At 44.1% G+C, this 21,535-nt stretch overlaps 1 protein-coding gene across 4 annotated transcripts in view; it reads left to right on the top strand.

Moving 5' to 3' along the window:
* Window positions 1-206: 206 nt before the first annotated feature.
* Window positions 207-21,535, top strand: part of LOC6572912 (GATA-binding factor C) — a 42,338-nt gene continuing 21,009 nt past the window's right edge. Inside the window, exons 1-4 of one of the 4 annotated variants that reach the window (XM_044007300.1) lie at window positions 207-582; window positions 3,183-3,725; window positions 18,352-18,638; window positions 18,713-19,526. In XM_044007300.1, coding sequence (XP_043863235.1) covers window positions 3,386-3,725; window positions 18,352-18,638; window positions 18,713-19,526 — 1,441 coding nt within the window. In that variant the 5' untranslated portion in view covers window positions 207-582; window positions 3,183-3,385. Of the gene's footprint in view, window positions 583-3,182; window positions 3,726-18,351; window positions 18,639-18,709; window positions 19,527-21,535 lie in introns of all 4 variants that reach the window. The other 3 variants (XM_044007299.1, XM_044007302.1, XM_044007301.1) reach the window with 3 other exon arrangements.

Below are 21,535 nucleotides of genomic sequence, written 5' to 3'. Positions count from 1 at the left end.
CCTGGCCGCTTGTAGCCGCGACCATCTTGTATGTGCCAAATGCCAAAGCCCGGCCCTCGTCAGACGAGTTTCGTGCACACACTCACACACACGCATACACACGAGCGCACACACAAACACATCCACGCGCACGCAAACGCACACACACCAACACCAGCGCACACAAACGCAGCGCGTGTCTCTGCCGCTGGCTTTCCTGTTTTGCGCTCGTGGGTTCAGTTGGTCTGCGGCCGTTGAAGTGTTTGCTCGTGCCTCGTTCGCCCGTTCGCTCCGATTCGTTTCGTTTCGTTTTTCGTGTGCTCACACGCTACGTATTACGTATACGTTAGCGTCGCGTTTGCAACAGCAATAACAGCAACTACTCGAACAACTGCTCGACAACGACAACAACAATTCCCCACAATATCAATAAACAGCGGCAACGACAACGCAAAGCCAAGCTGCAAAAATCGCGTCGGCAAAAGCGCGCAAAAATCTCCAAGTGATTTCCAAATCAAACAAAATAAATTAATTAAAAAATAAAAAAACAAACAAGAAAACATAAACAAAACAAATGTGTGACTAACAAATGTGTGCAAAAATGTAAGAAAATTATGCAAATTCGTATGAAGCGAATAATGCAAAGAAAAGTGTTGAAAACAAATGAAAACCCAAAGGGCAATCGATGCCGATGCGATTTGAACGTAGCGGCTTATCAGCAGTAGGCGAAATATGAGAATAGAAACTTGAGGAATATGAAATAATATGACAGAAAATAACGAAACACGCAGAGGCAGTCTTACTCATGGTCAATAATTGGGCTGGGGTACAAAATATTTGACAGTTTGCTTATCAGTTTATTGCTATCAATTCCAACATTTTAATGAAAAGTGTTTTCCCCAAAATCAGAAACAACAACAATCACAACGAATGAGTGCAGCTATCACTGGCTCTGATAAATTGACTGAATTTCGTGGCCTAGTCAAACTTTAAAGAATCGAAATCAAAATCGAAAAAAAATATATATAAATACATATATATTTATAAGTACATATATGTATATACATACGGTGCGCAGTGTTCATAGTCGAAAGTTATGTTGCCTTATCATCGTTTGGCTGGTTGTTTGTAGCGCAATTGTCAATCGTGCGATACGCATCTGAGAGCCAACAACAGCAACCTGGACAGGTCTTGAGACAACAGCAATAGCAACAACAGCAACAACGACTGCTGCTGCCTTTTTTTATTATTAATAATTTTTTGGTTGAAACCAAAACAAACAACAGCAACAGCAACCACACCAACAACAGCAACAGTCAATACAAACAGAAAAAAGTAAGTCGAAAAAAAAAACCAAACACACACACAAAATTATTGATAAAAATCTGGCAAGAACTGAATGCACATACATCAAGAGATACAACCAACAGATAGATACTATGGGGCATACATGGAATGTCTGATAAGAGAATACTTCAAAAATAATACACATTCCGTTTTCAATATTCTGCCGTCTTCTTCTACTGCTGCTGCTGCTGCTGCTACCTGTCTAAGCAAACGTCGCTGTAGAGATAGCTGAGCATTGATCATAGTTGCTGCTGCTGCTTAAAATGCAGAACTAACGTCTAATTGAGCCTAGTCGAGCGTAGGATATAAACCGCATGTTTAGCACTAATTGCACCCGGCCAGGTGAAGGCAGCGCAGCACACCTTTACCCGCAAGCCGCGTTGCCGTCGGCGTCAAACGCCCACACAACAAGTTGTCGCACCGGCAGGATACTGCTGTAGCGCCACACAGACGCAGTCAGAGTCAGAGTCAGAGTCAGACTTGAGCTAGGTATGCAGCTCAGTAAACTAGGTTCTATTCTTACAGCTACAGTGGAAAAAGAAAAAGCAAAACATTTGCAGACAACTCTAAAAATATCTGAAATTGTCTGATAGAGTTTTATGACTCTTATCTATTGTTTACTGTGTGTCAAAAACTTTGAATATGCATGACAAATCAATTTAGAGAATGTCTTGTATATTTATATATATACAATATATATATATATTTACATTTATAGCAACGCTTATCTGTCGAGGTGTTATAAAATTTATGGTAACTTTTATTTACAATCGCTGCTGGAGAAAATACTTAAATAATACTTATATGATAATTGAAAGATATAAAAATAGTTAAAGCTATGAATATATATGAAGCGATATGTATATGGGGCTATAGCACAATGCAAAACAGTTAGATCGTTAAAGACATTGGATATTTTATATTGAAAGTATATACATATATAAGTATTTGTGTATGTTTATGTGCAAATCGATTAATATGTTACTGCTATTTAAATAGCTCGCATAGCTGGTATTTGCCTTGACTTGAGATATCTCTTGGAAATCTCAAGATATATACAAGTTTATAATATATAAACTAAACATACTATATATATTAATTGTATAAAATATTTATACTAAATTGTATATACTATCTCTATATCATCAGTTAAATATCTAGATTAGCTTATGGCCAAATTGATTTCTTTCACACAAATAAACATTTCCAGGCACCTATTTTGCCTGAGCTGCATACCAGCCGCAGCATGGCGAGGCAACACAATCGACATGATTTGACATTGTTTTGAGTCTATTAGAGAGGCTGCACTGTAAACAGCGCGCACAGCAAACAATGCCAGACAATGGCCTGAAAGGCAAAGGCAAACGGCTTGGGCCGCCTTCGACATGTCTATTAGAACCCCAGGGAGAAGTGCTGCAAAAAATTTGTGCCTGTCTATAGAAGCCTTTGTCAGGCATCCATCATGGCATGCAATTGAAGCCCCCTTTTCCCACACTTTGGCTACGCATATGGTAAAACTGAAAACTCTAATCGCTGTACCATATAGCACACACACATACACATTTATACAAGTAATATTATAATAGCTTAGGCTACCGCACAATTGTAAATCAACTGGGCCAGAGCTAAGTGCCAACTGTACGCGTACTACACATATAGAGAGAGAAATTGGAAACAAATATATAAAGTTGTTTTTTTTTTTTTTTTTTTTTTTTCGTCTGATAAGCAATAATAGGCAGGTGTGTAGATATATATTGAGGTGTGAAGTTGATAAGGCGCCCAAGCGCTACCGTTCAAATCGCAGACCAAAAGACAAAGAAGTTCTTCTTTTCAACTAAAAATCAAATCATTTACAGCTAAGGCAGTGCTGCAAAAGGCGCGCATAAACATGTGTTGAAAAGCGTCGAAGCTTATTCAAAAGGCAAATTAATCAAACGATAGAAGGAGTGAAGGAGTGAGAGAGAGAGAGAGAGAGAGAGAGCAGCACAGAGATAGAGTTTCTCTGTAGAATTTTGCGCGCCCACGATCTATTGAAAAAACATTCAAAATTATACTCGAAATGGATATGACCTCAACAGCGGAGGCTGCCGCTCGCAGCTGGTATGACAGTCCGCGCTTAGGCGGCGGCGGCGGTGGCGGTGGGGGCGGCGGTGGTGGCGGTGGCGGCGGTTCGCCGCATACAAACGGCCTGGGCAGCACCGGCAGCAGCCTGGCCCACAGCCATCACAGCCTGTCCAGCGGCGCCTCCTCGGCCGGCAGCAGCGTGGGCGCTGCCCTGGGCGGCGGTGCGGGCGGCGCTGGCGCCGGCCTCGGACTGGATACGAGCGACATGAGCGCCTTCTATGCGCTCGAAAGCAATGGACATCATCGACGCTACTATCCCAGCTATCATCAGCACAGTAAGTTCAACCAACAAAAAAAAAAAAAAAACAAAAACAAAAAACGAAACACGATTTGTGCTTTATGCTTTATTTATTGTTTAAGTAATTTTAGTGGCGCACCGAGGCTACATTTGTCCTAATGTCATTTCTAATGCGTTTTTAATGAATCGCGCCGTGCGGGGGGTGATTCCGGGCCAGGGCTGGGTCGGGGGCCGGCTTCATGTGTGGCTCAGCCCACAAATCGATTGCTTCGCGCCTTCTCTTTACTGCTTTTTTTTTTTTTTGTATGTCGTTTCCTGTTGGCTGCCAGCGGTGCGGCAGGGGTGGGGCAATAGCGACAGCGACAGCGACAGCTATTGAGTTCTGTTTGCATCCCTTAGCTGTGCTTTGGTCGCGCATTGGTTTACTGTTTGCTGGCCAACAACAAACCAACATGAAATGAATGCGATTTGTGGCGTCAGCTTTAACGGTTTCCACCATAACTGTAAACAGCTCACTTACAGCCTGACAATTGTTGGCCCATAACCAGCCTCAGCCCCAGCTTCAGCCTCAGTCTCAGCCTAGCCCTGACTTGGCTCACTTAACTTTTCCCAGCTGGCCCAGCTCCATGTTTTCTAATTGCGCGCAATTTGTAGACAGAAGAAGAAATAGAAACAAATTATCTATGCTCATTAGTGTTATGGCAGCAGCAGAAGCAGCAGCAGCAGCAGCAGCAGCAGCAGCACAGCAGCAGCAGCAGACGACAACAATTTCTTGATTCACACGCCTACAACAACAACAATTGCCCCCGTTTTTGAGGGCAACAATTTTGGTGTTTTTTTTTTTTTTTTTTTTTTTTTTTTTTAAGGTTCCGCTAAGTTAGTTTTCAATTTGAAAAAGTGGGTGCCACAGCGGCAACACGGCTGCTGCTGCTGCTGCTGCTGCTGCTGCTGCTGTTGTTGTTGCTGCTGTTGCTGTCACTTTTGACAGTTGACTCCCAAAAATGAAAAAAAAAAGGAATGAATAAAATCCATTTTCACTTGGCACTTAGCATTGCAGTTGCAGTTGCTGCTGCCAAAGGCATGCGCATTGTTATTGTTGCTTTCAGCTGAGCGCAGCTTTTGCCTGCATTTTTGACAGTTCCACGTAAAATCCGACAGACAGACAGACGGACGAATGGACGGACGGACGTGACATGCATCGATGCGGCTGCCGTTGAATTTATTTCCTGCTCCTCAAGTGTGCGAAAATTTTAATTTAAAATTTTTTATTTTCCTCTCTGATTCGCGTTTGTTTTGTTTGTTTTGTTTGCCGGTGGCACGGAATGTGGAACGCGAGCGCTCACTGGAGACTGGGGACTGGAGACAGCTCCAAGCGGCGGGTGTTGCCTGCAAGTGATCAATCAGCTCTTTTTTGGGATAGCCTCAGCAGCGCCCCGCAGCCGCCCCCACCTGTTCCCCTCCATCAGTTTGCATTTATGTTTAATTCATGTTGCGCACTTTATTGATTCGATTTCATGGCAGCAGCAGCAGCAGCAGCAGCAACCACAGCATCAGCATCTGCGATCCAGCCTGATCTGATCCGGCTGCTGTAATTCATTCATGCACTCAAAACGCGCATTCAAATCGCGCTCTTTTGTCTGCCATTTTGACAGACAGCCAGACAGTCTGTCGGCTTGAGATGATGCTGCTACTCTTGCTGCTGCTGCTGCGGTTGCTGCTGCTGCGGTGGCTGCTGCTGGTTCTTGCTGGGGGCACCTGTGGCGAGCGTTGATTTTAAAATTCATTAGTCTGCATGTGTCACATTGGGGCTGGGCTTGGCTGGAGTTGTCACAGGCCGAATTGAGCAGAGTAACTCAATTTAGTTGGCATTATGAGAGTGCGCTAGTTGGATGAGCACAAATACCAGCGCATAAAGGGGGCGTATATATGTAGGTACACACACACAGTCATACTCACGCCTGCTGCGCGCTTTGCTTATGCAGTTTAATGTATTTTGACGTGCTCACTTACACAACACACACACACACACATACATACATATAGTCAGCTCACACACTCGCACAGTCACACATTGAGATTTTTATGATACAAGCCATAAAAACCGACAACAACAATAGCAACAAGCCTGTGAAATTTAAATTTCAAAAGCAAACATGCCGAAAATTTGGCAATAACTTTTTTCTTTTTTTCTGTTTTGTTTTTTTTTTTTTTTTTTTTTTTTTTTTTTTTGTATTGTTTTGACTCTGGCCGCGTATTTATTGTTGCTCATTTCTTATTTCTGGGTAGCCTTTTCGATGAAAAATAAAATACAGATATGTATTTGAACATGTGTAGATACAGCGCGTCAACAATATGGCCACAGCAAACTCTTAGTTTTGTTGCCAAAGCTTCATCAGCTCAAGCGGGTCACATGAATTTGCCATTAAGTTTGACTGCGAACATGTATCTACATATGTATGTATCTATACATGTCTGTATATATATATCATGTAATATGTGTATATGCGAGATTTGCCAATAAATTTCTGTTTTGATACATATATACGTATGTACATAACACTCATATATATATAAATGCATCTCAAGTAAATTAATTGAAAAATATTTGTGCTCAAATTATTTCATGTCAATGCTGACATCAAATAAGTGTTTTTTTTTTTTTTTTTTTTTTTTTTTTTTAAATTTATTGTTTAATTAGGTATCACACTTTGTGTAGTGCATTTTGAAATATAGGAAATTTATATACATGTATATAGGAAATGGCAATGGTTAACTAAAAGCCAAGGCTAAGGCTGAGCTGAGGCTTCATTAGATTTAGAGCTCTGTGGCACTACTAATTGCATAAACATAGCTATTTACATATGCTTCTATATATGTATTATATATACTACATTATGTTTAAGTTGTTGAAATGTAGTAGTGAATCACATTGATATTTTCATGAAAACAGCTGCAGCTATATTTATATGAACATACGTATTAATTTACATATATATCAACAATTTATCAGTTGCACTTTTTGATTTCAGTTAATATTTCATGTTTTATGGGCATTTGAAGTAGAAAGTTAAAATGAATATTGTTGAATGAATATTTGTTGCTCACATAAGTTGTTAAATATTAATAGTATTTAATGTAAATACAATTGGGCTTGAAACTGACATAGTTATACGCTCAGATTTTACTAATAAGGAAAATTTTATTTAAACAACTTTTGTTTTAGAATTTGCAACTCATATTTACATACATATAAAGTTCATATATGCTGCATGCATGTACAAATATATTCATTCATTCGTGCATTCATTCATTCATATGTGCATATATCACGGCACATGTCAAGCGTATTACAGCTTCGTTCTGAGCGCAATTGGCATAGTCGAGCTCCTGTGCGAGTGCAGTCATATATGCATATAAATGCACTTTTAATTAGCCAGAGACAGCAAACAAATGCAATTTAAGCATGTGAAGGCTTTGCCAAGCACACACACACACACACACACACACACACACACACACAGGCACACACGCACATAAACATAAGCACACATGCAAACAGCTACAAATCATAGGCACACACACACGCACACTCATTCAGCTAGCTAACGGTACTCTGGCGTGCGTAGTGCCATTGCACTCGCACACGCGCCCATTAGCATATGCCATGAGCAAATTGAGCACGTGTTAGACGAGGCAAGCAACAGTTCGACTTTTTGACAATATTTTCGTCGTGGATTTTCATTTGTTGTTGCAACGTTGTTGCTTATCGCGCTGACAAAATCAGACAAATGAAAACTTTGGCAGTTCAGCTGTCTCTCCGTCCGTCCGGCCGTCTGTCTAACTGTCTGTTTGTCTGTTGTTTTTGAAGTTGCAAATATTCCCACACAACTCTTGACGCACTTAACGCAAATGTCACGCACAGTGGCAAAGTCACAAAAGGGATATCAAATAAATGCGGGCCCATTCAGCCCAGGAATATCAAAGTCCATTTAAAGCTCAGGCACAGAGCACGCAGCCGAAGCTGAAGTCGAAGTCGAAGCACTGCCAGTGCAATTTGCGGCGAGCCTTAGGGATTGGGGTTGGGGTGGGGGTTGGCTAGTGAAGGCTAGGTTAGGCTTCCTGGCTGCTACCAGGTGTTGCACTTGGCCAGCCAGAGACTCATAAATTTCGCGCTGGCCCAAGTTGTGCGCGCATAAAACAGAAATTTCCAAGAAATTACAACACGGCCAACACACAAAAGCACAAAAGCCATATACCAATAGACGTGGCCAACAGGCTGCAGGCCAACCAACAGCAAAGCCAGCACGCCAGACACTCGGGCACGGCCTGTCGCCCTCTCGCTCTCTCGCTCTCTCTCTCTCTCTCTCTCACTCTCTCGCTCTGTGCACGTGTGTGTGTTTGTAATAGTTGTTGTAATTTAGTGACTGCGACGTGAAGTTGAGCCTGGGCATGGTTGGAATCTCGGCCGCAAATCTTAATCCCGGTGCGCAAGTTTTCAGCGAACTGAGCACTGGGAGCGTGGCGGCGGCCTATAAAAATGAGTTATGGTATTGCAATTGAACAGCTGGGCCACCGCTGCGTATGATTGATGTGACTTTAAATGCGCTCAACTGCCTTATGTCTGTGTGTGTGTGTATCTGTGACACTTTTCAAAGGTATTACAAACCTTGAAGCTTATTGCCGCTGCTATTGCTGCTGTTGCTGCTGCTGTTGCTGCTGTTGCTTGTGTAGTTGCCCTCTCAATTCGCTTTGATTAAAATGTCTTGAAATCATGCCACATTAATTATGACCCAAATTCCTGGAAGCATTCTTTACATCGTATGATGCAGCGGCAAACTGTTTGTTGTGCTTGTGTTGCTATTGTCTCTCTCCCTCTCTCTCACTCACTCTCTATCTTTATCTCTCTGTGCATATTGTTTATTGCATTCGACAGTGGACGGTCATTCATATTGCACATGTTGCTGCCACGACTGTTGCTGCTGCTGCTGCAGTTGCTGCTGCTGCTGTTGCTGGCGCGATGTTTTAATTAGTCGTAGCAACGGCAAACTGTCTTTGCTTAATTAAATGACATAATTATAAGAATGTGCCTGCCACACTGGCCCCCAATGCCAACGGCACTCAACAGCTTCGAATGCGACTTCGTTTTCGACTTCAACTTCAGCTTGAACTGCCTACGCCGAATGCAACATGCAACACGTGATGTTGCTGTCGTTGACATTGCTGCGATGCTTCAATTAATTTGCACTGCAGCAGCAGCAGCAACCGCCGCCGCCTCACTGGCTAGCTGACTAGCTGGCTGACTGCTGCTGGCTACTTTGCATGCCGCTGAGCCAAAGGTGCCGCCACAAGCTCCATTGTCCAGCTGCAACAGCAACGTTGCACATTCCCATTGCCAACACGTTTCGCATTCTAATTTGACATTTCGTTTTGCCCGCTGGCTCTGCGGCTAGTGTGGCTAGTGTGAACAGCTGTCCTTCAATCACTATCAATGTCGCCTGTTGCCTGTTGCTAGTTGCTCGTTGCCGGCTGCTCGTTGCTCGTTGCCCGTTGCTCGTTGCTGGCATCAATCTTGGCTCGCCAAGATGGCGGCCGCGGCATTCTTCAGAGAGCTTTTTGCCAATGCTTCTGATGAACTAGGCCGGAAGTCTTTGAGCTAGCCTGGCATCCTTTTGCCCGCTCGCTTGTCATTTGTCAGCCGCAGATTCCTGGAACAACACAGCTAAAGCTGACTCAGTGTGCGTGTGTGTGAGTGCCTCTTGTGCATCATCAATAATGTTGCTACTGTGAGCTGCTGTTGCTGTTGCTTGTGCTGCTGCTGTTGCTGCTGTTGCTGCTGTTCATTATTAATTTGTAAAATCAAAATGCTGCTCGCCAGCAATTTATAATGACAAGAGGCAAACAAAGCTTACGCATGTTGCTGCTGCAGTTGCTGTTGCTGTTGCTGTTGCTGCCATGCACGCCAGCAGCATGGGCAACATGGTTGTCGCTGTGATTTGTCTAACACAGCGAGCGGTCAATATATGCCGACACTGAAACATACAAAAGCGCAAAGCGGCAGCATTCATTAATTTCATGCAGCACACTGCGACAACAGACGGCAGCAGCAACGGCAGCAGCAACATGTTGCCAGGCCGTCTGCAGCAGTTGAGCACGATTTGTGACTGCAATTACAATATTGAATATTAGCGCATTGTTGGCTGCTGCGATGCTTGCTGCGATGGTTGCTGCTGCTGCTGCTGCTGCTGCTGGCGTTGTCGCCCCCGCTGTCAATGCAATTGCAACGGCAACAGCGACAGCAACAAGCAGTTGCAGCAGCAGCAGCAGCAGCAGTTTGTGATAAACTGTTGCTAATACATTTGTGCAGCCGTTTTGCCTGTTTGCCCATTTGCCAGTTAGCCGCTTTTGTCTGTTGCATTTGGCAGTGTCAAGTTTACAAATGACTTTGGCAGTTCGCGCTGCGACATGGCCTTAACTGATCTTAGCCGAGAGCCAAGAGATAGAAAGAGGGATAGCGAGATAGAGAGAGAGAGAATGGCATATTAATCAGACGGGCGAGAGAAGTCATTGTACGCGCTTGGCAGCTAATCGCTAATGTCTAATGCTTAATGGCCAATAGTAAATGTTTAATAGTAGTAAATGTTTAATGGCTTCGCTTCCAAGAAGCGCTGCTCACCTATCAAAATAGAACAATCTTACCAAGAAGTGGCGATGGAAAGAAAGCACAGCACAGCACAGCACAGCACAACAGAGCAGAGCAGAGCTGGGCTGAGCAGACGGCGAGAACAGCCGCGAGACCACCTGGTCAAGCGGATCAGGTGTGTAATGCCTAAACCATGTATTTGGCTAACAAATGACGCCCCCTCCGGCTCATTAGCATTCGATGAGCAGCGAAAATTTGTGAAGAAATTTGAGAGCTTTGAACTGAAACCAGTTTGCATAGTTCGACAACGATGTCTTATAGCTGTCTGTCTGTCCGTCTGTCTGTTCGTCCGTTCGTCCGTTCGTCCGCCTGCTTAGCATAAATGCTCGAACAATGCAGCAATAAAAGCTAACAAAACACACAAATACATGGCGAAGGCAAATAATAATGCGTTGTTCGCTGTTTGTTCTCTTGGCCAAAAAAGCAAGCCAGAAAAAATATGTCATACGAGTGTGTCGCAAGAGACGCCGCCAAAAATTTGTTGCTGCTGCTGCGACTGCGACTGCGACTGCGACTGCTGCACGTAGCCACCCGGCACGATTTTCGTTTGCAGCCTTTTTTGGCTGCAACTGTTTAGCATAATATTGCTGCCGCTCCTGGCTAAGCATCCTTCGGCGGTCGGCGCGTGTGTTTAATAAAATATTTTATTAATATGCGAAAAGTGGACGCTGCCTGGCAGCAACAGTTGCAGTCGCCGTCGCCGTCGCCGTCGTCGTTGTTGCTGTTGCTGTTGCTGTTGTCGCATCAATTGAATTTCTCAAGTTCAGGCTTATGAATTTATGCAACGTTTTTCTTTGTAGTTGGGGGAGCGCAGCTTTTGTTTTTGTTTTTGTTTGCTTCTTCTTCGTTTCTTTTCCTTTGGCCTGCAGCTTCCAAGCCCTTTGTTGTGATAAATGTCAACGCGTTCTTATTTATGACATGTGAAGCAGCCAGCCAGCCAGCGAGTCAGCCTTGGTGGTCCAGCAGCAGCAGCAGCAACAACAACAACAACTTGTCCCAACAACACTTCAAACGTTGCGTTTGTGGCCGCTGTTGGCTTTTGGCTGACCAAATTTGGCTGTGTCTTATAAAAACTTGTCAATTTTAATGATTTTGCTGACGCTTCGAACTGTCATAAGTGCGCCAAAGGCATTTGAGGCGCGCCTGACAGCAGCTACAGATCCTTTCACTCTGTCTCTCTCCCTCTCGCTCTCTCTCACTCTGACTGTGTGCTCATTAGCAATGCCTTTGAATGGGTAGTGCAAAAACTGTCAGCCTGAGCTCAGCCTGACTGACTGACACTGGCAGCCCAATCACTCGCCTAGACTTCGCTCTAGCATTTGCATAAATTTATTATGCTTGCGTGCCGGCCAAAAAGGATCAGCAAACGGGCTCCGCTGGCTGTAGCTGCAGCTGCAGCAACAAAATGAGTGCGCGTGCAACTGCCGCCAACTGCTGGCAGCAAATGCAGCCGCATTATTAACATTTTTTACCAGCCGCAGCACCCACCATAACAAATGAAAGAGAAAAATAAAAAATAAAAAAAAAAACGTAACCGAAACACACACAAAAAGCTGCAAGAAAATGGTGTGGCCTGGCAACAACAGCAACAACAACAAAGGCAAACAAATGGCAACAAAAATGGCGCATTTCAAACCCTCAACTTGGCTGGGTTGCTGCTGTTGCTGCTGCTGCGGCTGCCTCGCCTTGCTGCAAGTTTTTACTTAGTGCGGCAACATTTATCGCTGCTGCTGCTGCTGCTGCTGTCGTCTTGTCAACATGTTTTGCGACAACATTGCTGCACGTATGCAAAAGTTAGTCAGGCCACGTAATTCACACGTTAAGCTAAATATGCTTGTTAACCACAGCTCCAGTTTCCAATTGATGTCAGCAACAACAACACCAAGAACAACAACAACAACCACAAAATGGTATGGGAAGAAAAAAGAAAGAAAATATTAATAAAAATGCTTGAGAAATTAGCAGCAACTCTCTAAACGCATTTCTAATGTAGAAATCTCTTAGCCAGCTTTGCATTTGCTAGCTGCGAATATTTCAAAAATTTGTAAGAAATTTTGTAGATAAAATATATTTGATTAGTCACATTCGCTTCGACCAATTAATCTGCTACAATTGCAAACATTCAAAGACTTGCGACTTTATGCCTTTTCTGCTTTGGCTTAGACATTTGGCCAACATTTATTGGCATTGCGCTAAAATATGTGAAATAATTGCAAATTAAAAAATATTTTTTTAAATTCATTAAATGCGAGTACTGCATTGCGTAAATTCAAAATTAAAATTAGTGTTTCTTGAATTAATTTTTAAATTAATTTTATATATATATATATATAAATGTATTATTATTGACATTGAAAATAATTTATGAGCATATTGTATTTTATTTAATTTGAAATTTAAAATAGTAAGCAACATTTTTTTTTTAATTTCAAAACTTATTATAATTTTTTTTTATATATGTATATTTATATTTGTTTATATTTTATAACGATTTGTTATGGATTTAGAAATTTATACTAAAAGCAGATTGCATGATAGCATATGTAATTTAATATTTTAAAAGATATTGCTGATTTTTTAATTTTCAATTTTAAAATTTCAAATGCCAAAAAAAAACTTTTTTAACTTTACTTAATAACTAAATAAATTTCACAAAAATTATTTCATTTTTAAAATTTCACAAATGATTTTTTCAATTGAAAATATTTTTCCAAGTCTCGCGCTCGACATGTTAGAAATTGCTCTGAAATAAACTCTTAGTAATTTACTCAATGTAATTTACTCATTTATGCACTATAGAGATATTTGAACCCTTAACCTATCACTAATACTACTAAATAAGAAGCAGTATTTACTAGTATTATGAATAACACTAATTACTCAGAGCCAAGTGTAGCGCAATTATCCATTATTAATTAGCATTTCATAAAGCGGAATGCATTATATTGATCAACTGATATCAACTGGTCGAGCTAAACATTAGCATATTATTTATAATATTTGCTGACAAGAAACAACAGTTCGCATTAAGCAATTAATAACAAATGAAATGCCAGAAAAATAATTCAAATTTTACAAAATAAAAACACAGTCAAGAAATAGCTCTGGGCGAATGCTGTGGCATAATTGCGTGGCCAGGAGCTTGGTTGGCTGACTGGCTGAGAATTCGTGGTTAAGTTATTAAACGCATTATCATAAATACAATTGACAACTTATGACTAATGATAAGCTGGCATGCAACTGGAGCGGCAGAAGACGGAAATGAAGGCTCGAGCAGGGGGCGTTGTACACGGAGAGCTGCAAATAAAGTGTTAATAATATAGATGGCAATGGCAGCGCAGTTTGCGCTTAATAAACCAGCCGCCAGCCTGTCAGTCAGTCCGTCAAGCAGTCAAGCAGTCAAGCAGTCAGTCAAGTAGTCAGTCAAGCACTTGGCACGCAACTCAGCTGAGCTGCAATATGCGCCAAGCTAGCAAAATATGAAAATATGAAGAAACAAAAAAAGCAAAGAAATAATTAAAACAAACAAGAGCGCAAAATGCTAAACAGCTCGCCGAGCTGGAGAGCAGCTCCCAGCTGAACGTCAGCTCAACTCGAGTCAAGGTGTCTTTTGCGGCCTCAAACTGACCTACCTGCTAGCTGCTAACTGCTACGGTGGTGGCTGAAAAACAGGAATCCGTTATAGTTTATTGCCGCTGCTGCTGCGTTACCGCATTTTAAATTTGGAGCAGGTGTAAGCAGCACAGCTCGCAGAGACACTTGACCGCATTTTGGAGCCACGCGCCTACAAGAGAGGCAGGTGAAAAGTCGGTATATTCGTGTCCTGGCGAGGGTCGCTCAGGTTATAAATTAAGCGAGCGCCTGCAGCAACGTGCAACAGCAACAACGTGCAACAGCGAGGGGTCATTGCAGGATTCACTAAGACAGTGGATCGTCTTGTCTCAGCCGCTGGCTGCCCTTTTTCATTGTATGATTGATTGTGGCTTAATGCCAGGCGGAAGCAGCTGAAGCAGCGCGCCTCACTGAGCCGATCTAACTGACTGTCAGAGTGACTGCCTGACTGCCTGATTGTCGGACTGTCGGACTGCCTGACTGACTGACATACGTTACATTTGCTCGCTCGCATTCATTTGGCGATTTGATTTGCTGCCGGCGATAAGGCGAACTCTCTTTCGCACCCCTAATCCGCATTGGTGTGAATTTAATTTACCAAAGAGCTGGCAATCCTTTTTTGCTGACAAAAAAGAAGAGGAGAAAATCAAATAGAGATGAGAAGAGTGGAAACTGTTACATTTTGCTCTGCAGCTCTAATAGCAGCCCTAGCGCGCTTATCAAGATGTTCGCGCATTGAATCGAGTTGTCACTGAGGCTGAGGTTTCAGTTCTTTTGTTGCCGCTGCTGCTGATCATTCAAATGTGATGTGATAAGGCGCTGCCAATGCCATAGCCATCGCCATCGCCATCGCCAGCTGCTGTTTCTCCATTTTTGTTGCATTTTGGTTAATTGAATGGCCAATGGGTTCGCCTATCGCCCATCACCTGCCGCTGCCGCTGCCGCTGCTGCTGCATCTCCTGTCCGCTCTGTCCGCTCTGTCAGGGATTGTCATCTTCAAATGTCAAACACGTCGAGCTAAGTGCTTCGCTGGCTGTGCATACAATTAATTATGTCATTCACGTTGTCGACTGGCCAACAGCAACAACAACAACCATTTGAGACTGCAATTAAAAGGCGCTTTCGGTACGCTCTTTCAGTTAGCCAAGTTGGCAGACAGGGCTTAGACGTACAGGCGCTGAGTTGAGATTTGGCTTTAAGTTGACTTCAGCTCGAGTTGAGTTCGAGTTGAGTCGCTTGTCAAACGCTTTTAAAACGCCACACACATGTCCAAGCGTCGCTTTATGGAGTGTCTCTAACACACACACACACACACAGACACACACACACATGAGTCGGCTTTGTGGCTTTGATCTGTCAGTTTGAAGAAATCAAGCTCAAGCCAAAAACTTCAAAATGTTTTTTTTTTTTTTTTGTTTCGACAACAACAAAAAATTAAAGGCAGATTTTATTGTAGCGCTTTGTTTATTGTTGTTGTTGTAGTTACTGTTGCTGCTGCTGCTGCTGTAGTTGTTGCTGTAGCTGTTGTTGTTGTTGTTGTTGTGTAGAACGTGTCAGCCAGGCTTTTTGGCTTTGGGGGACGGCCAAGGGCACGACGCCGACGACGTCGCCGCTTTTCACCAGCACGAGCTTTGCATACCGACAATGACAATAGCAACAGCAACAACAACAGCAACAGCAACAACAACAACCGAATTGTCGCTGTATGTGTGTATGTTTTTGCAACTTTAATTGCTGTACTCAGCTTGATTTATTAGCGAATTGTTTTATACAAAAAGATGCCAACAGCCTTTAACAACATCAGCAGCAGCAACAACAACAGCTAACAGTGACTCATGCACGCTTTAACAGCAGCCTTAACAGCGCTCTGTTATCGTTAACACCATCGCAAATTGAAAGTTTTCATTGGCCGCAATTAAAGTTTTGCCCCTCGCACATATAATTTGGCATATCGAATGCGCTTATTTGGCCAACCCGAAATTATATACACTTAGCCCGGCTCGATGACGACTTCATATTGGTTTATCAGTGCACTCAGCCAGCTGCAGCTCTCGTTGCCCGAGCACGTCGCTGCAATTGTCTCTGCTGCCAAAGTGTGAAGTTTGTGCCCCGGCCAGTGCCTGACTGCCAGGTTTGTAACGAGCCGCTACAATTGAGGCATTGCAATGGACCCCCAAATGAAGAGAACTATCCCAGCCGACAACAGACTGGACTGAGACTGGACAGAGACCGAGACTGGGACTGGGACTGGGACTGGGCATGCGTCTGCCTCTGCATTGCTGCTGCTGTGCATAATTTCTATAATCAGACACACGTACATATAATATGCCCGCTAAAGCACTGTTATTAGGATAATCAAATGGATATTATCGCAGCACAGCCATCGATCGGCAGCAGCAGCAACAGCAGCAGCAGCAGGAGCTTCGTATACCCTTGGGAAAGTACAAGCAAACAAAACTTGATGCACTGAGCGAAAGAGCATGGATTTGATTCAGGCAGATATTTGCATTACATTGATTTTTGCATTACAATTTCCCTTATTCAATTCAGAGTCTGAGTCCACACTCGATTTGGCTCACTCTTATAAAAAAAATCGATAGTCTCAGCTATAAACAAAGAGAAACCCCTGAATTATATAGCGAAAACTGTTGATTTTAGATGCCAGAGTATTGCTAAGATTAGCTAAGCTGACAAACTTCTTCTTCTTCAAAAGTTTTGCATACTATAAATATGGATTGTTTCAAATTATAAAGATTTTGTTGAAGTGAAACCCAAAAAATCACAAAACTCTAAAAAGAAAAGAAATTTTTATATTATAATTTCTAAATTTACAATTTGTTATTCTATTATCAAGACTAATAAATAAAAATTTAAAAAAAACTGAAATATATTTAAATATTTAGTTAAACTTTTTTACCTAATATTTTCTAATACTTTATGTTTTTTTGATAAAACAAATTCGCTTAGATAAACATAAACATGAGTATGCAAACTTTTCCATTACAAAAATTTAGTTTGAGCTTGAATTTATAATTAGTTTCATTAATTTGACCACAAGCTAAATAATGAATTTTGCCAAACAAAAACATCCCAAATTTCCTAAATATTTCTTCAAGTGTATTTGAGCATAATTTATATAACAGAAATCTTCACCAAACTGTACAAAATATGAGACAATTAACTCATTTTAGCTTCAATTCAATTCAATTGCCAAAGGTTAGGGCATCTGCAATGCGACTTGTTGCGCTGGCTGGCTTCAACTGTCAGATTAGGGCTTGAGCTTCAAACTAATCCATCTTGGCGTGCATTGAACTGAATGACCTACTGTTGGACAGAGCCAAAGCCAAGTCGCGCCAAACATGGCAATCCAAGTCGTAGTCCGAGTCCAAGTCCGAGTCGAAGTCGAAGTTGTAGTTGGAGTCGGCGTCAGCTTCGACTGCGGCTGCTGCATAATCAAAAATAATTTCGCATACAAACAAGCCCCAGAGCTAATACAGCGCGCTGTTTCGTAGCTGCAGCCGGAGTCAATATTAATGATAATAATAAGAATAAGTGCGCAGTGCAAACTCCCCCTGCTGGTGCTGCTGCTGCTGCTGCAAACAATTGCAGGATATGTTGCATATACATATATATACAATATGCTGGCGTGGCACGTTGCAGCGATGCGTTGCAACTATGGAAACGGCAGCATTGGCGCACATAAATCTCACTTGGTGTCCGCTAAATTATACACTGCCAGACATTTAGGCTACACTTTTAGCCAAAGCCACGGCGAGGTCCGCGAGGTTAGCGCGATTTCGCGCTCTGAGGGCAGCAGGAGAGCGGCAAGCATTTGCGCGCACCGCTCTGATCGATCTTTTTAGCTTTGGGACAAAAGTTTAACGCGATTGTTTATGATACAAATTAAACAATTTATGACAATGCAGCAGCAGCAGCAGCAGCAGTCGTAGCTCCCTCCACGTCTTTGGCCATATGCAAAGTTGTGCGCTAAGGCCGCAAGCCTTGCCAAGCCATGGACAGCAGCAGCGGCAGCAGTTGCAGCAGCAACAGCAACTGTTGCTGGTGTTTCATAAATTATAACGCAGCTTTTCCGCCTCGAAAAATGAGAACAACGTCATTTATTATGAATTTTTTATCGCTTCTGGTCTGCGTCTTGTACACGTTGAACTCATACCTTCCCCCCCCTCCTGCCACACCCCCTCCACTACCATCACAGCTTAGGCTGTTAATCTTCGTTATAAATTTTGGCCATAATTGATTTAATGCTGCATTTAACTTGATTTTTTGGCTCGTTTTATTAAATTCTTATCTCTCTTTCTCTCTCTCCCTCTTTTGTTTCTTTTGCCTTTAGCTTCCCGCATGCCCTCCTCACATGCCACGCCCCAAGTGTGCCGGCCGCACTTTCATACACCGCTCAGTCCCTGGCTGACCAGCGAGCACAAATCGTTTCCACCCGCCAGCGCCTGGGGCATGAGTCAATTTGCGTGCCCGCAGGAGCCGCAGGTGGAGCACAAACTGGGCCAGGTGGGCCAGAGCCATCAGACAACGTCGGCCGGCCAGCATTCGTTTCCATTCCCACCAACACCGCCAAAGGACTCCACGCCCGACTCCGTACAAACCGGCCAGTCCGAGTATCAGGTAAGCATTCCTGCCTTCCCAGCCGATCCGTGCGATCCGTTCGCTTCAATCTGTTTGCCTTGATACCGTTGCAGGCCGTGATGAACGCGTTCATGCACCAGCAGGCCACGGGCTCTACCTCACTGACGGACGCCAGCTGTGCGCTGGACATCAAGCCCTCCATACAGAACGGCGGCCCGACCGCGGCGCACGCGGGCAGCGCCGGACCGGCCCAATCCTCGGCGCCCAAGCAGCGTGAAGGTACGAACAATACGAATAGCTCAAATAGCAGCAGCAGCAGCGGCAGTCAAGCGACGTCGCAGCAGCAGCAGCAGCAGCAGCAGCAACAGCAGCAGCAGCAACAGCAGCAGCAGCAGCAAAATAGCAACAGCAATGCCTCCTCCTCAACCGCCTCCGCCTCAGTGTCCGCATCGACGTCGAACGGCCTGTTCGATGGCACCGCCCAGGCGCACTATGCGGCCAACAATGCCAACAGCTACGACAGCAGCTATGCCTCGTACCACCATGCGGCGGCGCAGCATCAGGCGGCGGTTGCCGCCGCCAACATGTTCCAAAGTTCCTCCGTGGCAGCGGCAGCTGTGCGGCATAGCATGGCGGCGGCGCATCATCACCATCACCACAGTCACAGCCATCACAGTCAGGCGGGCCTGCATGGCAGCGGTGGTGCTGGCGGTGGTGGTGGTGGTGCTGGTGGTGCTAGTGTAGGCATTGGCGGTGCCATTGGCATGGCCAGCGGCATGGGCAGTGCCATGAGCAGCGGCGGTCACAGCAGCTCCAGCGGCGGCGGTGGTGGCGGCGGCGGCGGCGGCGGTGGTGCAGGCAGCTCTGGCAGCCTGAACATCGGACTCGATGTGAAGCCCGTGCGCACAAAGCCAAGGACAAGTGCGGGTAAGCAAGACAAAAGATATTTGGTGTGGGTGAATAATCGATTTTGTTAATTTGTTCGATTGAATTTTGTGATCGATAAACGATTTGCTTAATTAACAATTAATTAGATCTGTGTTGTGCGCAAACACTTATCGATTACTCTTCTAGTTTCTAGTTTTAGTTTTTAGTATTTTGATTTTAGCTTAAGTTTTGTTTCTTCTTCTTTTTGTTGTTGTTGTTGTTGTTTCTTTTGGCTTTTGGTTTTCCTTTCGTTTCACACGCTCGCACATACGTGGGAAGCTCTTCACTTAACTGCACTCTGCTCTGGCACCAACTCTTCAACATTTTCAGTGGCACTTGACATGAGCTCGCTCGCTCTCTCTCTCTCTCTCTCTCTCTCTCTCTCTCTCTATCCATCTATCTATCTAGCTGCCTCCCTCTCCAGCTCCTTCTGTGCACAATGCTTCATGGCTCTGGCCACATTCCCGCCACTTGGTCATGTTTCCTGTATGCATTCAGGCAAATTCAGATTTCCCCCACGCCCTCTCTCACACAGCATTGCGTATACGCCACCATGAAAACGATGCACAAGCAGAAGAAGAAGAAGACGAAGCAGCAGCTGTAGCAGTCAGCTTAACTGGCAGCAGTTGCAAAAAAAACGAGAAACGAAAAACTTCAATGCTATTGTCAACGCTTTAGCTGGGCTGCGCTGCGTCATCAGCTTGTTGTAGTTTTGTTCTTGTAGTTGTTAATTACTTCATGTTGCTGCTGCTGCTACACACACACACACGCACATACACACACTTACGCTCTGGCATTCGCTGCGGAAGTTAGTTGCTGCTGCACCTGCTTCACAGTCGCCGTCTCAGCCGGTTTCGCATGTCGCTGCCAGCAACAGCAACAACAACAACAACAACGACAACTTTATAGCCGCTCGACAATGCGTGAGAGGTTGCGGGTTGAGGGTCGTTTGCGGCAGTTGCAGTTGCAACCCCTCCAAGCAGCAGCAGCAGCAGTAGCAGCAAGAACCACAGCTGTCTAAGCTAACAGTGCACTGTTAACTAACAGAGCTATGTTAATTCAACACTCAACGCAAATGAGGAAGCTCAAAACGTTGGCATGTGAACGAACTAAGTAGCCCAGTGCTCATTGTTGTGCCTGTTGTTGTTGTTGTTGTATATCTCCAGCTTTGTATCTGTAGCTGCAACTGTTGCTGCTGCTGCTGTCGCCATATCTTCTGCTTGTATGCAATGTAGGAAGCTGCGCGCTGACAAAATGTTTTGCCTGCGCTTCATATTATTTCATTTGCTCGCTGGCCAGGCGACAGTTTCTTCGTTGTAGTTGTTGTTGTTGTTGTTGCTGTTTAACTAACCAAAAACGTTGCCTGCAACATTATTGCCGTTGTTGTTGTCGTTCACTTTGGCTGCGGGCGCGTTCGTTAGCCAACGATCCTCGACCCAATCCACGCTCCACTGTCTCTTTTTGTATTTATTTATCGTTTATCGCATCGCTAGCGATAAGTTTTTTGTTTTGTTTTGTTTTTTCTCTTTTCGGGGCGCAAGAACATGTGTTGGTTGCTTCTCTCTGTGCTCCCTTTTCCCCCAGCCTCCGTCTCTCCCTCTCTCTATCACTTTGAGAAATCAATGGGCCAACCAAGTCGCATTCCCGAAGACTCAGTTCCAGGCCAAGACATTTAGCCAGACATGTCCATGCAGAGGCAAGGATTTATGCTTGGCCAGCGCCTGGCCAAATTGATTGGATGCCATTTGGGCTTTTGTCAGGTGAAAATAAAAAATGTTGTGAATGAGCTTTAAGTAATTGATATGGGTATGGGCGAGTGTCCATGGACGGGGCCTCTATGCAATGCGCAGCCTTCACTCAATCAGCCGTTGCCCATGCGTCGCTCCCGCGCTCCAGTCCTCCCGTCCAGTCAGTCCGATCCAGTCCAGTCCAGATCTGCTGGCGCAGCTTAACAGCAGGGATGAGCTTCTTGTGCGCGCGTCCATTGTTCCTTTGTCCAGCGCCCTGAC

This window comes from Drosophila mojavensis, unplaced genomic scaffold (assembly GCF_018153725.1).
Source record: "Drosophila mojavensis isolate 15081-1352.22 unplaced genomic scaffold, ASM1815372v1 contig_16, whole genome shotgun sequence".
In the NCBI taxonomy this organism is placed as follows: Eukaryota; Metazoa; Arthropoda; class Insecta; order Diptera; family Drosophilidae; genus Drosophila; species Drosophila mojavensis.
Note: the sequence above shows the minus strand (reverse complement) of the source record. Positions and strands in the feature narration are given on the sequence as shown.